Source organism: Neovison vison, chromosome 4, assembly GCF_020171115.1.
Source record: "Neovison vison isolate M4711 chromosome 4, ASM_NN_V1, whole genome shotgun sequence".
NCBI classification, from domain to species: domain Eukaryota; kingdom Metazoa; phylum Chordata; class Mammalia; order Carnivora; family Mustelidae; genus Neogale; species Neogale vison.
In genome coordinates, this window is record NC_058094.1 from 228,901,135 (window position 1) to 228,917,931 (window position 16,797).

The window sequence follows — 16,797 nt, forward strand, 5'->3', positions numbered from 1 at the left end:
AGGAGGAAGTGGGCTAGAACGTTTCTTATTTTCAGATGGGGAAAGCAGCAGCCCGTTGAGACGGCGAGAACTCAGGGATGCAGGTGCGGGCGACTGCGTTTGCCGGGCATGGTGGGACACAGGAGCAGGACGGCGGACGGGAGGGGCAGTGTTGCGGGTCTGAAGACGGGAGAGGAGGTATGGAGCCTCCCTCTAGGGCAGCAGAGGACTGGACGTGCTGGCGGGGTCTGGAGGCGTGTTGCAGCCCCTTGAGCTGTGTAGTGGGGAGCTTAGCATCAGACCATAGCGTGGCTTTGTGGCAAGGGCACGGCTTGCACTTGCCGGAAGCCGGGTGTTGGCAGCAGTAGTGGGCGGCGTTGCTTGTCACGGATGAGAAGGAGGTGCGGCCACTAGGAGAGTGAGGTGGCGAGGTTGAAGGTAGAGGTGAGAAGGGGGCTTTGTAGAGACTGCGGAAAGGTGGGTCACTTTTGACAACCAGATCTGGGTGTGGCTGCGGAGGGGTGGAGGGCAGTAGTCGGGGACCCAGGAGACCAGGCGCAGGAAGCGTGGTCTCTCTCGGGACTAAAAGCAGGGCGGGAGACTGGTAGGACAGGAGCTGAACTCTGGGGCACGGGTCAGGCCGGTGGATGGACAGCAGCTGGGGGTAGGGGTGACAGTTCGGATGATGCGAGAGCCCGGGCTGGCGTCTGAAACCGCGCTGCCAGCCCTGAGCCGTCCCGCCTCACCTGCAGAGCTGGCAGGGAGGAAGACAGCCCCATCTTTGGGAGCGTTTAGTTTCCCATTGAGTAAGAGGGGGGTGGCTGAGGCCCCCATGGGCTCTGCTGATACTGAACTTGGAATCCCGAAGTTGCAGAAGTTGGGGAGAAGTCTGAGAGGGGACTTGAAGCGTGGGAGGAGGGCGGTGGCCTGGAGGCGCTCTGACACTGTTCTGTGCCTTGGAGCCATGTCTGGGGTGGTGAAGGCGGCAGGCTGGCCTTGGGCGTGTTACTGGAGACTGCTTGTGCTTGACAGACCTGGGAGGCAGAGGCAGAGCGGGTCCCCGACCCCCTGCCAGCCTCTGCCTGTCCCCAGCTTGTACTGGAATCTTTTTTGCCCGCCTCATCTCCGCCGGGGCTCTGCGCTCCCGAGGCAAACGGTAGGGCTGCTGACTTCCCCAAGGTCGTCCTTGTGAGGGGCCCACAGCCCGGGTCTCCTGCAGCAGCTGCGGGATGCGCCACCCCCGCGGGAGAGTAGCCCTTTCCGAAGCGGCTTCCTAGGACAGGCACCTGCACTCAGTGTCGTTTGTCAGAAGAATTTTACTGAGGTCAGCATCGGTTACTGTGTATTTCCTCGTAAACACTGAATGGAAAACTGGCAGGTGGTGGGTGCACAGATACTCTTTAGCCTAATAAAAACAAATAGTGTTAGAAGTCTGGAGTGGGAAAGCTCCAAGGAAACCCCAGGACAGCTTCCAGATATGAAAACCTCGTGCCTTCCCAAAAAGTCAGCACCCTGACATACCGAAGGCAGGCCTTACGCCGCAAAGCTCATCGTTCCATAAATGGAAGACCAGCTCTGACAATGGGTTTTACACTCTTGGAACCAGCTAAATGATTCTTCAGTGTGAAACTGGCTGCTGCGGAGCCCATGTTCCTTCTTCAGTGTCCCTTTGGTCTTGAGCTGGGCTGCTGTGGGGGAAGGGCACAGCCCTGCCCTAGCTGGGCATATGCACAGGGCACTGTTGAAGAGTCGCGTGTTCCCCAGGAGATGAGTGTGCCCTTCCTGAGAGAGGCTGCCAGTGTCTGCACGTCTCCTGTGCCTAGCGCGCACTCTGCCCCAGGGTCTCTGAGCTGCAGGCCACGGACAGGTGCACGGAAATGTTTTAAGAGAAGTAACAGCATAAGCGTGTCTTTTCCTGATTCCTTTTCAGGGACACAGAGGGTTCCGTCCTATTATAATTAACCAGTTTTGGTGGAAATTTAACTTGTGTTCTAGATTTTTGCTTATTTAACTATTGTAATGAATTAAAAACTTGATCGGTTTAGTCCGTTAAATACATGGGACAACAGAAAGATAAATGTTAAATATCAAATATTCCAAGTAGAGGGTTCAGCAAGAATGGTGTGTTACCTTTATAAGTATTAAATTCTTCTGCTCACGGCGCAGAGAGAGGCAGCTAGTTGGAAGTGTCCCCTGCTCACGAGCCCTGGAGACTGCGGAGCTCCCAAGGGACACTTTGCAGAGGCCTGGCTGGTCTGACTGAGGCCCTCTCTCCAGGCTGGATCTCCGATCTGCCCCTCACACCGGTCCTTAGGTGCTCTCTTCTGTCACTTTTGTTCTTTTTCCCTCCTTTCTTTTTTTGTGGCTTTTTATAGTTTACTTTAAAAAAGGAAAGAAAGGGACGCCTCGGTGGCTCAGTGGGTTAAGCCGCTGCCTTCAGCTCACGTCATGATCCCAGCGTCCTGGGATCGAGTCCCGCATCGGGCTCCTTGCTCAGCAGGGAGCCTGCCTCTCTGCCTGCTTGTGTGCTTTCTCTCTCTTTCTTTCTGACAAATAAATAAATAAAATCTTAAAAAAATAAAAAAGAAAGAAAGAAAAAGAGAGCCAGCTAACGAGGAGGCTTCTGTGTAAGCGATCTGTTAATCATGTAATCATCCGATTTCTTCCCAGAGGCTGCTCCTGGCTTTCTTGCTCTCATTCCCCGCAGGTAGAGAGACTTAATTTTACCTTTAATCTTTTTGTTGTATTGGAGGTTTCTGACTGGAAATTGGTATTTAAGTGCCAAGTTTAAAAATCAGTGGTACATAGTCTTGAAGGTCTGGGTACTTTATATTTGGTGTTCAATGTACAAACCATCATCTTTATATTGTTTAATAGGTAGTTTGTTTTTCACTTTCACTGTAATCTTTTGAAGTCAAAGATACTGTAATTGTTTCTTTCTCTACTTCACAATCTGCTGTTTTGCTTTGGTTAAATTGATGAACTCCTCCCCCTTCCCCAGTGCCTTTTAGCAGGCTGTGCAGACTTGGGGATCAGCTCTTGGTCTATGTAAAGTCTCTCAACTTGACCTCTTCTCAGTTTGAAATTTTGGATTAGGCTTTCTCTCTCTCTCTCTCTCTCTGTCTCTCAGGACTTCTGCCATTTTACATTTTATCCAAGTAAGTTTCTTTTCACCACACTTTATATTTGATGGGTGCTGACTCTGCTCTGTACACACCATCCCTTTAAATCGGACCTGTGGACATCTGACCCTCATTACAGGGCTTGATGTCTAGAGCTCCTCGAGTACCTGCAGTAAATAAAATTTGTCTTAGTGTTCTGTTTTTACAATAATTTTGACCTTTAAGCTGTGTCATTTCTCTGTTTCTCATTTACCAGACATTTTTTTAATTAAACATTTGGTATGTGGTATTAATGCTATTTTATTTTCCCCGTATCCTCTGTTGGCTGGTTTTTCTCTGTCATGTCTGTGTCCTAATGTCTTACAAGGACACCGGCCAGCCGGACCAGGGCCCGTCCCTGTGACCTCATTCTATGTGATCACCTCGTTAAAGGGCCCCTAGCCCAAATGCAGTCCTGTTCTGACGGCCCGGCAGCTGGGACTTGAGCATGGGCATTTGGGGGGGGACCGCAGTTGAGCCCGTAATAACTGACCCCCTGAGAGCTTACCGCGTGCATGGGACAGTCATCGGGCTGTGAAGTGAGAGACAGGGTACACCCTGGAGAGCAATCCCCAGGCCGGTGGTGGTTTGTTTTTTTTTTCCTCCAAAATCAAGATCAGTACAATGCATACGTTTCAGGTAGCTTGAGCATACCTGATTTAGCCCCAGGGCGTAAAACTGACATGTGGCTTCTTCCCTACTATAAAATATCTGCTTTAAAATGACATGATTTTGCGTTCCTCTGGTAGATGGATTGGAGTTCTGCTTCTTTAAAAACAACCACCAAAACCGAACCTCTGGTCTCGGTGTGGTAGGTTGTGTAGTAGATGTTTCCTTGTAACGCTGCCGTGGGCATGTGTGTCTTCCTTCTTCTGCCGCCTCCCTCCGTGTCACTATTCTAGAGGATTTCAATGTAAGTCTATGTTTGGTTGGAGTCAGAAAATGTAACTGGAGTAGATTGTCTGGATAACTGGAATATGGATGTGAAACACGGGGGCGTGTTTCGTTTTAGAGGAGTAAGCTCTTTGTTGCAAAGCGTTGTAGTTCTGCATAGGAATCCCCCGCTGAAATCTCAGCTTCTGCGTGTGCCTTCGTATGCCGGCCCACGTTCCACTCGCCCATCCTCGTCTGGGGTGTAGGTTAAGTGTAACCCTGACAGAGTACGGGTACTGTACACAGAACATACATTTGGTATTAAACTTGACACGCTGTATTCCTTTCTCGGTGGGTTTGTTTGTGACGTAAAGGGTGTTTGTAACCAGAGCTGTTTTTCTTCCTAGTGCCCTTGCTGCCAGTCCCGAGCCAGCCGAGACCCGCTGTGGGGCCGCAGAGATTCCCAGTGAGTAGCAGCTGCTCCTTCTGCTGCGATAGGACGAGCATACGTTTGCTGAGAAACATTCAGACAGCAAATACGCGTGGTTCCAACTAAATAGAAGTTTAAAGATTTGTAAATATTGACAATAATTTTTGCACTGGAAAATGTTTGTTAAAAGCTTAAGGTCACTGGGTTTTTGAGAATGGAATTAATTTTGTTTAACTGTAAAAGTGTTGAATCAGGATCATCATACGGTGCCTTTCATCTTAAAGAGGTGAATTTTGATTTCATTATTGAAATCAGTCTTTAAGTACTTTAAGTGAGAAAGGGCCTTGCTTTATCATGGTGTGTGTGCGTGCACAGGTGGATTTGCGTACGTGTGGGTGTGTGTGCAGTTCTGGGGGATAATAATGGCCTCTTGGGGCACCTGGGTAGCTCAGTCGGTTAAGCGTCCGACCTTTGGTTTCGGCTCAGGGTCATGGGATTGAGCCCCTGTTGGCCTCTGCCCCCAGCCTTAGAATTCTCTCTCCCTCTGCCCACATCACCCCCACAATCACTCGTGCATGCTCTCTCTCAAATAAATCAGTCAGTCTTGGGGTGCCTGGGTGGCTCAGTGGGTTAAGCCGCTGCCTTCTGCTCAGGTCATGATCTCAGGGTCCTGGGATCGAGTCCCGCGTTGGGCTCTCTGCTCGGCAGGGAGCCTGCTTCCTCCCCTCTCTCTGCCTGCCTCTCTGCCTACTTGCGATCTCTCTCTGTCAAATAAATAAATAAAATCTTTAAAAAAAAAAAAAAAAGAAATCAGTCAGTCTTCGTAAGCTTTTTTAAATGAGATCTTCTACGTGCTCAAAAAAACAAAAAGCAAAACAAAACGACTAACTGAACCCTAAAAGTCTTAACGAGCTATTGGTTTTGTAGTTTAAAATGAAGGTGTTTCTCTTTAAAATACCTTTACAAGAAAGCACCGGTTCTCCCCCTCCATACTTTGCTACGCTTTCCTTAACTAAAATATCTTTCTCTTTCTCTCTTTTCTTAAAGATTTATTTATTTATTTTAGAGAGAGAGCATCAGGGGGTGGGCAAAGGGGAAGAGAGAACGCAGCAGACACCCTACTGAGCACAGAGCCTGACACAGGCCTCAGTCCCACGACCCTGAGATCATGACCTTTGCCGAAATCCAGAGTCAGATGCTTAACCTACTGAGCCACCCTGGTGCCCCCAAAAGAATATCTCTTTGAGAAATTGAACTGTTATTTAAAAGATTTTATTTTTAAGTAGTCTCTACACACAATGTGGAGCTCAAACCCAGAACCCTTAGACCAGTAGTCACGCACTTTACCGATGGAGGAGCCAGCCAGGCACCCCTAAATTGTGAACTTACTTTTCAGTTATATGGTTCAGTGGGGGTAGTAAATACCGTGGAGCTGCTTTTGGAAGAGTTTCTGCAAAGTGTGATGTTTTCTTTTGTTACTGTTTTTGAGACGGGCAGTATGTACAGGCGGCAGGAAGCTGCTGGGCTAACGGGAGGCTCCCTGCAGCTCACTGGTCTGTTGGTATCTGACACGTCCTGTACCTTCTGTTATGTCCCAAATGCTGGGTCTTGAGCTGCAGTTACAGCCTGTGGTCTTGAAAGTGCTTATTTCTGTAGTCGGTCTTCCCAGGAGCAGATGATCAGCTGTGCAGTCTCTACGTGAGAGGTGGAGGCACCCGTTGCTCAGTCAGTGGAGCGGGCGGCTCTTGCTCTCAGGGCTGAAGTTCCACGACGGGTGTAGAGAGGACTTACATTTTTTTTTTTTTTTAGAAACACACAAGAGGTAGTATGTTTTAAAAAGGTGTACTACAATATCATTAAGAAGGGGGACCAACTCTGGGCCATTGCCTGCTACTTTACATAAACCAGATCTTTATTGAATAAAACTGATTGTCCCTTTTCTGCTAGGTTGGACGTGGTTGCTGTCAGTGTAAGCGTAGTTTTGTGAGCACGCGTCTCCTTCCTTCCAGGTGCTTCTGCGGAGTGCTAGTCCCAACCCATAAAACAGACTAGCAGACAGGCAGAATTCAGTAAAGCCAGTTTTATAAAATTATAAAACTAGTGGGGATAGTCTTGCTGTGTTTTAACAAAACCCCTTGGAGTTTTCTTAACTGATGGCCGTTTGCCCAGGGGTGTGTCCTGTTACTTTTGCTTTGTAAGGTGATAAAGCAGTCAGGTGGGGAAGCCTGACTTCGGAATCATCCTGGAGTGTGTTCAGATCGGTAGACTTCCTTGGCACACAAACAGATGTGAATTACACGGATCTGTTGAGCAAAGTGAGGCTCACTGCAGTCTCGCAGCGCGGTCATTCAGTACTAACGTGCTGTGTCACTTACTGAGCCACTGTTGATCTGTACTTCCTGTGCACATAGGCCAGCTCTGCTGGGCGCAGGGCGAGTAGGACTGTGTGCACAGGCTAATGTGCAGCCGTGGATCGGGGCCTCCTGAGCCGGCAGCAAGAGGTCCACCTGTCCTCGGAGCAGTGGAGGTTCCGTAAAGGAGCTTGGGATGGGAAGGACAAGATTGCCGGGAATTTCCCTTTGCTCTGTACATTCTGTAATTCACATCCTTTTGTGCGCCAAGGACACGTACTGACTGGAACAGACTCTGCCAGGAGCCCTGCGGAAAACGAGTAGTTTGGAGAAGGGGTGTGTAATTTACGTTTTTACTTGTTTTTAACGGTACATCCATGATTTGCGCCAGAGAATTACGTCACGTTCACTTTCTCCCCGTCTGACCAAAGAGCAAAACAGGCAGCCGGTACAAGAACCACCAGATTTCCAGATTTTAAAGGGATTAGTATCTAGTTGGTATTAGTGTTAAGGTGTTCTGCTCTTCCCCAACAGTGGCAGGCTTTACTTAAAAATCCATTTTGCTTGACAATTTTACGAAAACTTGAGAAATTCCTAATTTAGAGCTAGTACACCTAGAAATTGTATTAGGTGGTAATGCCTCCAGTTTTTAAATTAAAAATCAGAGAAGTCTAGGCAAGCTGGTAAGCCTGTTTTTCATAGAATTACTTAAGAATGTTTGAAAAATTCAAATCTTAGGTGAAAATACGGTATTCTAGGCTATACGTGATATAGTAGGAGAACTAATATTTTTATTTCCTCTTTGGTGAATTTTATTAAAAGACTTGAGTAAACGGTTTTTAAGACAAAGCTTGAATGTCAGAGTACTAAATACCCTAAGAAGGGCATCCTTACAGTTGATGTTTCTGGAAGATTCTGCCTCAGCTCTTGGCGTCCAGCTGCCCCTTCCGTGCTCCTGTCAGGACGCTCCGGGTCTGCCCCCAGCCCCACTCCCTTATTTTGGAGTTTGCTGACTTGTTTTGTGATTCAGGTTTGCACCTAAGAGTCCGATCTGTGTCTTTAATTTTCACTATGGATACAGCTCTGTGCTGCACTTGAAAACATTTCTCGTCACGAACTATGTAATTCCCAGGCTGCTTTGTTCTTCCTAATCCCAGTTACCTGTCTGTCTGTCTATCTCAGTGTCTTTGATAGCGTTGTCAGAGAATGGACTCTTGTCATACACCTTGTCATGTCGTAGTATCACTCTGCCGATCCGCTCCGGGAACGGTACCGGAGCGCTCGCCGGAGCAGACAGGCACCGGAAGTCGGCGGCTGCCGTGAGGAGTACAGGTGCTGCTGTGTAAGGGCCCGTCCCTCCCTCCTAACCCGCTCCTCCGGTCTTGCCTTCTGCCTCCTGCCATCCTGCACGCTCTCCTGAAGCGGCCTCACTCATGTGAAGACCTTTGAATGTAGTTTCACAGAACAGTTGTGGTTTTCTTTGTTTTGTTTTTATGGGGGAGTGGGGTGGGGAGGCTCCTTTACCTTTCTGCTCATGATCTCTTCTCCTTGCCAAATGCTCTTTGTTTTACGGGTTAGTCTGATAGGTTTTCCTTTCCGCAAAGGCTGTCCCTGATGTTGTTGTCACTGGTGTAAAGTTGGAAGGCTTGTTTTTGTCTGTAAGTGTGATTTCCAGTCACGTGTTTGCCCTCAAAGAGGTGTTCATCATTTTTAAAGTGGGCTCACTTAAAAAAGTAACACTAAAATGTTGGTTAATAATAGTTTGAGGTGTTGCTTTGAGATTTTGCTAACCTAATTTGTTTTAGTTGTCGGTACAATTGCTATTTTTTTTTTTAAAGATTTTATTTATTTATTTGACAGACAGAGATCACGAGTAGGCAGAGAGACAGGCAGAGAGAAAGAGAGGAGGAAGCAGGCTCCCCGCCGAGCAGAGAGCCCGATGCGGGGCTCGATCCCAGGACCCTGGGATCATGACCTGAGCCGAGGGCAGAGGCTTTAACCCACTGAGCCACCCAGGTGCCCCTACAATTGCTATTTTTAAGCGTGTGGGTAAACCCCGATAACTCATGTAAAGATTCTTGACCTAGGGTATTTTAAAACCTGTTCAGTCACTGATTTTGAATGGATGCACTGGGTAGAGGTGGTATTTCAGGCTAAACAGTTAAATAACCAGGTACTTTGGCTGCTAAATAATTTCTCAGTGGGTTTCTGTTGGAATTCAAACCAAAGATTGCGTTTTAAAACAAAATACCACTAAAAAGTTTAAATTAATCTTCTTAGCAATTACATGATTACTTAGGTTCACCCGGTAAGATTTCCGTTTGTGTTTATGTGTAGCTGTAGCCCCTGGCAGGTAGGTCTGAGCACAGGCTCTTCCCGTGGAGCGGGTGTGTGGCATCAGGTGCTGGTGATTGACACGGCCTGGGTGGGTTTTATATGGCATTTCATGCAAATCGTGTTTGATGAGACTGCTGCCTCAGATTCCATTTCTTTCTCATTAGAGCCCTTGCAGATGTGAATCTGGACTTTAGTCCAGCCTTTCTTTGGAACCCCTAACTGTTTTTACAACTTGCCTGCCATGCCTTGTAATTATTAGCACTTAAGATCGGGACGGAATGACGGGCATTTTCTCTTACCAGATGTGCGAGTAGTAGCAGGCGGGTGTGGGACGAGAGGCTTCCAGCTGTCAGACGTTGTCAGGCTCGCAGGGAGGGAACGCGGTTGAAAATGCAGGTGACATGATGCCCAACATCCTCCATTTGCTGGTGGCTTTCTGATTAATCATGATTACCATATATTATCATACCATCAAATTTAATCATATCAGTGCATTCCCATCTGCAGCAGTAACAGAGCAGCTAACCACTGCGGTAACCACTATTAAGTATGGTGGGGATGAGGTGCAGCGCCCCTTTGACGTGACTTGCCGCCCTGCCGGCGTCCGTTGTGTGTGAGATCGGCCGGGCGCGAGTCTGCACGTGGGACGCCAAGCCCCGGAGTGTGGACTGAGACGCTGTGAAGTGGGTTTCGTGTTCAGTAAGTCAGCCAGTAGGCCTCATTGTAATAGCTGCCTTCTGAACGTGTGTGCTAGAATGTCGTTTTGCGTCTTCAGCTAAGTCAGCTGTTAGGTTGGAGTGCAAACCTTTCATCCACCCTCTCGGAAGTGGTAGACTGGAAGTCCTGCGTGCAGCCCAGCCGACTGCGCCCTAACGGTCCGGCCGGTCCACACTGTCCAGCTCTCAGAACCTTCTGTGTGTGCCAACAAGATCTTCATGGCCTGTGTCTACCATGCATCCTGCAGAGCACACCAGTTTTTATCTTAAATACTTACTTCCTCTGGAGTCTCTGAAGACCTGGAATTCTTTTAAAATGCATTTTTAAGATAAACTTTGAAAGAGGCCCTATTTTATTATAAAGGACTGGAAAGCAGTCCTCAAAAGATTAGAAACTTAAACTTCTTTACAGTGTAGGTCTTGTTATGTGCAAGCTTGTGAAAATTCACAAGGACCCACACTTGTGTAATCACTAAATCACTACAGTTAAGATGTCGACAGCAGTCGTGTCTCCCAGTGGCTTCCTCTTGCTGCCCTTCTGTGGTCCCTCCTCTCCGCGTCCCAGCTCCCACAGCCAGATCTGCTTCCGGTCACTGAAATCCTGTCCCGGGATGGTGTGAGTCTGACGGCCTTCCCTTGCCACGGTGCTCTTGAGAGCCTTTCCCTGTACGCGGCTCATCTGTTTGTATTGGCAAGTAGTGCTCTCCCGTGTGGATGTACCGCAGTCTGTGCGTCCATTCGCTATGTGGACATTAGGTTATTTCTAGTCTTTGGCTACTGTGAGTAAAGTTGGTATTAAATGTGTGCGTTTTCTATATGAACGTAGTAGTGGGTAAATAGCTAGGAGCAGGGATTGCGGGTCTCGTGGTGGGGGTATTTACCGATGAGAGTGTTCAAACAGACTGCTCGCAGTGGCAGAGCCGCTGCTCTGCTTTTTAACTGCGTCCTGTTCCGAGTGAGGGGATAGTCCTGGAGCCCGTCCTTGGACGTCGTTGGGCAAGGCAACAGTTACCGAGTGCTCACGGTGTCTCAGAGTTGGCTCAGAGCTTGGGTTCCACAGCCGCGTGAGGGTAACGTCTTCTCCAGCTCACAGAGGGGGACCCGAGTCTTGGAAGGATTCAGTTGCTCAAGTTCATATCACTGGGTGCGGACGGGGTTTTAGCCGCGGCAGTCCGAGTCTCGCAGTCCTGGCGTACCTCTCCCTTTCTCTCTGAGTATGTTAATCCAGACCGTGTTTAAGATTGTGACTGTCATTGAGAGCCGGGGTGGCCACATTTGCTCTGAAAGGGCCCGTACTGCCCTTCGGTGGGATTGTTGGGGAGGACAACAGGAGGCGTGAGGTGCAGGGGTAAAGGGCTTTTCGTTGTTGAAATATGAGAACTAAGTAAGCTTCAGTGTGTTCATCAAAGCAGTGTTTTGTACTAAGTTAGAGATGCTCTAGTGTGTCTGCTGGCTTCACTCTGAGCCCGTAGCATTGTCTCGTGTGGCTCCATCCGTGTGGAGTCCATGCGCCCCAGCCCCATCTCCGAAGGCTGGTGCCATGCGCTGGCGCTGTCCTTCTTCAGAATGTTTAGGGAGCATCTCCCGATACAAAAGTACCTTTTAGGGAATAGATGTAGGTATTAAATAAGGCACAATCTGAAAGAAAAAAGGTCTATGGAAAAACTGAAATAAGAGGATTAACACTGTGATCGAAGGGTACAATTTTAATGATGTCAGGGGTCACTGGTGGCCTTATTCTCTGCATTTAACCCACATTTAATCAGAATTAACTGAGACGCGTGGTTCTTAAGTGTCTGCTTGTCTCTTATATAGTTCTTTGCATTTTAAGCGAGATTAATAAATGAAAACATGCTATAAAGGAAGGTTGTAATTCATTGAAAGATTCATGAAGTTTCAATGACACTGTTAAGGTATTTAATTAGTCTTATTAAAATATATCAAGTGACCCTGTTAGGGAAGCTGATAAGTCATACAATAGCCGTTAGAGCCGCTTTATTCTCGCATTATACGATTAACTTTGAGCTAAGCAATTTATGCAGAGTTCTCCTCTTTTTTTTTTCCTGTGGTTGAAGTTGTCAGTTCTTTCTGAGTAGGATTAACGCAGATAACATCATGTAATTAACAAGAGATGCGGAAGAAGGGAGAGTACCGTCTGTATAAGAATTACAGGAGAGGATGATAATTTTTTACCTTAGACACTTAAAGGCATAGAAAGAAAAGCAAAATAGAGCAATTAGTTGAAAGGATTAAGGTAGCCTTTTCTTTCAAAAGGCAGAAGAATTAGTACGGAAAGTTCTGTTAAGTGATATATTCACAGCTCACTCACAGTCTTAAAATGATTGTGCATTTGGTGGAGGGAATTGGTAATTTATTATCTTTTATACCCGTGAAATGATAGAAGTTCTTAAATGAATGCTCTCGTCGGGAGAGTCTCCTAGATGGGGCCTGCTTGGAGCCATGGCGTGTTCAGCGTCGCCCGAAGACACACTGGTCACCGCGGAAAGAGCACTTTGTAGAGCAAATCCGAAAATGGGCCTTTATGGCCTGAGTTCCGTGGACAGTGGAGCTTGGGCTAATCCACTTCTAACTGTAAACCCGAGTTTCTTCGTCCCTTAAAGGGAAAGTTGTTTGTTGTGCCTGTTCCTCGGCAGTGTGTTCCTGAAAGATACTGTGTCGTACTTGACTTGTTTGGGGTCAGGATGCGAATGAGGTTGCATGTAACAGAAAACTCAGATAACAGTGACATAAACCGAGTGTCTTTATGTTTTGCATAAAAATGAGAAAGTTCTGTGTTGGTATAGCCGTTCTGTGATGTTACAGTGGCCATCTATCACTCTACCCAAATTCCATGCCAGATGAGGAGGAAGGATGGGGACAAAAGGCGTGTGCCCGCTGAGGCAGACCCCCTAAGGAGCCTTCCTCGGGTCCCTGTCCCACAGTGTCAGCGATGTCTTGTTGGCCAGAACCTAGTCCCATGGGCACTCTTGTGGCAAATTCAGGGTTTTTTTAGGTGGGCTGTGCTGCCCTTTGATTACTTAGGAAGAAGTGAGAATTTATACTGGGTAAGCGATTAGCAATCTTTACCACCAAGGCTAAAACTTAACGGGTGGAATTTAAGTTGTGTAAATACAGAAAAAGAGAGTGACCTCTATGTTCAAAGTGAAATAGAAACCAGTGAGGAAAGTGGCACTGTGAGCTTCATGATACTTGGCAATTGTTAAATTTCTCTTTCAAGAAGGCAATACTGCTGATAGCCAGTAAGAAGCTTTTAGGGTCTGTAAGCTTAAGTTTTAAAGCTCATGTAAATATTCAAGTTCTTGGGTCCTGTTGTCCATTGAGGCCAGTGGATGCAGCGAGGGGTCCACGTGTCTTCCTCAGATGATTTCTCCCTTGTGTCCATTGTGACCTGCTACCTCCAGAGAGGGAGCATTTGTCATTCTGGTTCATTTCATGGACGAGCTATTGACTTTCTTTCTGAATACTGTCTTGTATTATCTGCCCCTTTTATCTAATCTTTGTACCCCCTGGCCCTTATGCCGTATTTGGCCTCTTGGAAATCGGTTTCTTTCTGGTTGGATTTGAGGCAGGTGCCCGTAAAGCTGGCTCTCCCCCAGAGCCAGTGTGGCTGGGCCTGGTGGACCTGCCACGGTCCGTCCCCCAGGGGGTCACAGCTGGCTGGTGGCTGCCTCTGGGTTCAAGGTGATGCTAGCAAAACCCTCTTTCCATTCTAATTCTGCTGGACAAACTACCAAGCCAGAACTTTCCTTGTTTACTCAACTTTAGTCAGCGCTTTCTTCTAAATTGTAGATAACATCTTGGGTTCTGCCTCCTGTATCAGGTTGTCATAGGCTGATCAGATAAGAACTGCTAATTTCTTCCACCATTCAGGTCAGCGGAGGGATTTCCATAGCTGTCTGACTGTAGGCTTGATTTAGTATTTATTGGTTTTCGTGACTCTGCAGCCCTCACGTACTGTCACACGATGACCTGTACATATGTGATCGTAAAACAGTGAGACAGACGACGGAACGTGAAATAACTGTTCATAACAGGCACGGTGAGTGTGTGCGCTCTGGAGGTGGGCGGCCTGGGAGTGAGTCTGGGCTCCGCCGCTTTCTAGCCACGTACTGGGTGTGAGATACTGAAATGCTCCGAAGATTCTGTGAGCAAAACTCCTACCTTACAGGGCATTCTAGGGTTGGAAGGAGACGGCAGAGGAGTCCCCCGCAGAGTTAGCTGGCAAGCAGCAGTGGTGGGCCGCAGCCTTGGGTCAGTAGGAGCAGAGCCCAAGATGGGGATTAGGGGATAGGACTAGGCAAGGGCGCTGGGGATGCAGGTGGAGAAGGGCTGGAACTGGGCTGCTGTGTAGTTTAGGTCAGTCTCTGGCCCTGGCCTGATCTTTGGGAGGTTGGTTGGGAGTTGGGGAGCCTGTGGCACATAAAGCCTCCCTCGGAGCTGTCCACTGTGGGGCCGGGGCCGTGGACGTCTGAGGCATTGGCCGGGACAACATGTGCAGCAGCTGGGGCCCGAGGCGCCTGCACGTAAAGGGGACCTGGCGATGGCCCCGGGCTCCCCGCACCACAGGATCAGCTGGAGTTTAGTGACTGACCAGCCCTGAGCCCGCAGTGGCTCGGTACTGCAAAGCGTTCTTCTCACTCACCGTGTCCTCTGGGCCCCACAGACCTCTGTGTTCACCAGTCTGGTGGGGAGAGGGCGAGGCTCACTCCTGGGAGTTCCTGTAACTGGCCAGGTCTGGGACCGGCCTGCGCCATTTCTGCTCACATGCTGTCGGCCGGACCTTGGTCACGCGGCCAGCCACTGCGCCTTGCAGGACTGGCTGGGAAATGGATCCTGGCTGGTGCTCAGGAAGAAGACGTGGGCACAGACGTGGGGAGCATCAGGGGTCTGTGTCCTTGGTGGCGGCGGGGGGGGAGGCAGGGAAGCAGCTAATTTTTATATAAAGCCAACTGGCCTCACGAGTACGGATTTCTATTTCATGAGCGTTCTGCAACATTAAGGTAATTACATTTATCACTTTTTCTTAGTGACTTCTGTCCTTGTTTTTAGAACTTGGACAAATTGCTGTAAGATCTATCCAGATTTGGGCATTTATTTTAATATTATGTACTTTTTGTTTTATGTTTTTTTTTGTTTTTTTACATTTTACAAGTGGCTTTTTATTATTCTAGATTTATATTTTATTTATGGATATGTTTATCATGCTGTTAGGGTAGTATGGTCTGGTTTGCCCTTATGCATACTTGCTCCTACCATGTTTTACTTTTCCTTAAGCATTCTCTGGCTGAAGGAGTATAGTTCTAACTTGTTGATCTGTATTTACTTTTAGGATTGACCCTGAAAAATGCCTTGTTATCGTATGTGTGCTACACGATTATTGCCAAGTACCACCATTTGAGTAAAGTTAAGCGTTTTTTATTTTTTTATTTTTCATTTTACTCTGGTTTTTTGGTCTGGTTTATGTGAGTGTCCTGCATTTTGCAGGTGTATTTTGTTTTTCTCAACGTTTTATTTATTTGAGAGAGGGAGAGCAGGGGCAGAGGATAGAGGGAGAGGGAGAAGCAGGGTCCCCGCTGAGCATAGAGCCTGACACGGGGCTCCATCCCAGAACCCCGGGGTCATCACAGCTGAAGGCAGACGCTTAACTGACTGAGCCCCCCGAGGCATCCCACGGTGTATGATTCTGAGGTTCAGTCTACAGCCCAGAAGAAACCTGGCCCGGGCTGTGCTTCTGACCAGCAGTGTTGGAAGGCTATCCCACAGACCATCCCATTTCCATTCTTCATTCTCTGTTCTCTAAAAACGCAGAGAAGCAGCCATGGTCATCTCACTTTTCCTCTGATTATCTCAGTGCCACGATAGGAAAGTGACCTTTGCCCTACAGTTAAGTCAGGGAACTGGCTTCTGTTGATGTTGGCTTCTCTTTGGTCCTGGTGCACTGTGTATGTTTTAAGTCTGCTCCGCCGAGGAGCCTCTGGGGCTCACTGCGCAGGGTCTGGTTGGTCTGGCCCAGCGTCCCGTAAGTCCTTCCTGGGGCACTCCGCCACCTGCTGTCTGTGTGCTTTGTGGGCTGCCAGGGTTTAACCTGCTGTAGTCTTTCAGATTCCAGTGCAGGGCTGGAATTTCCTTGCTGTTAGAAATGGGCAGTTTATTCATTTGTTAAATATCTGTAAGTGTTTGTGTACCAGGCCCTGTGCCAAGCATGAAAATGCATTGGTGAATAAAACCGACCGTAATCTCACCATGCACAGACCTGTCCGTTGAAGGGCAGCGAACAGTGGGAGTGGATTTGCGATGGAGTGGATTCGCCAGGATGCTGACGGCTCACCTGTGCAGGCTGCCTCCTGTGACTCAGGAGTGGGGATGCAGGAAGGGGGTCTCCGCTGGTCTGTCGCGCAGTGCAGGAGGCGGCATGTCGCTTGTCAGCAGCTCTGTGTTAGGGTAGAGCATGGAAGCCGTCTGCACAAGTGTGTCACGTGCAGATGACAATAATGGCAAGCACTGTCAACTTCTGTTATTTGCTGGTACTGTCGTAGGTCCTTTGAACGTGTTCTTTCATCTTCTCCCATGAGAAACAGGTACCATCGGTATCCCTGCCTTTTACAGAGGAGAAAACAGGCTCAGAGAGGCTCGGCTGCATGGCCGGGACTCTGCTAAGTGATGGGAGGGCCGGTGCTGCCCCTGCCCGCTCAGCTGCTGCTAGCCGGAGCCTTTCGGAGAGCCCGCCGGCTGGAAGACTCCGGTTCTAGCCTTAGTGACTGATGAAGATAAAGGACTTGGGGGTCCTTGTTCCATATTGCTGACATTTGAATGCTTGTGTCTAAACGCCGTTAGCATGTAGGTAATTAGTAAAAGGAAAGAAGATCTGGGAAGAGATGAAAATCACAATATTAGAATTCCAAAGGGGACAAGATTTATGATCCCAATAT

At 48.2% G+C, this 16,797-nt stretch overlaps 1 protein-coding gene across 2 annotated transcripts in view; it reads left to right on the forward strand.

Moving 5' to 3' along the window:
- Positions 1 to 16,797, forward strand: part of RBM33 (RNA binding motif protein 33) — a 127,886-nt gene that overhangs the window by 68,725 nt on the left and 42,364 nt on the right. For both annotated transcript variants that reach the window (XM_044246909.1, XM_044246910.1), the window contains exon 9: positions 4,421 to 4,479. In XM_044246909.1, the coding sequence (XP_044102844.1) occupies positions 4,421 to 4,479 (59 nt within the window). The remainder of the gene's footprint in view (positions 1 to 4,420; positions 4,480 to 16,797) is intronic.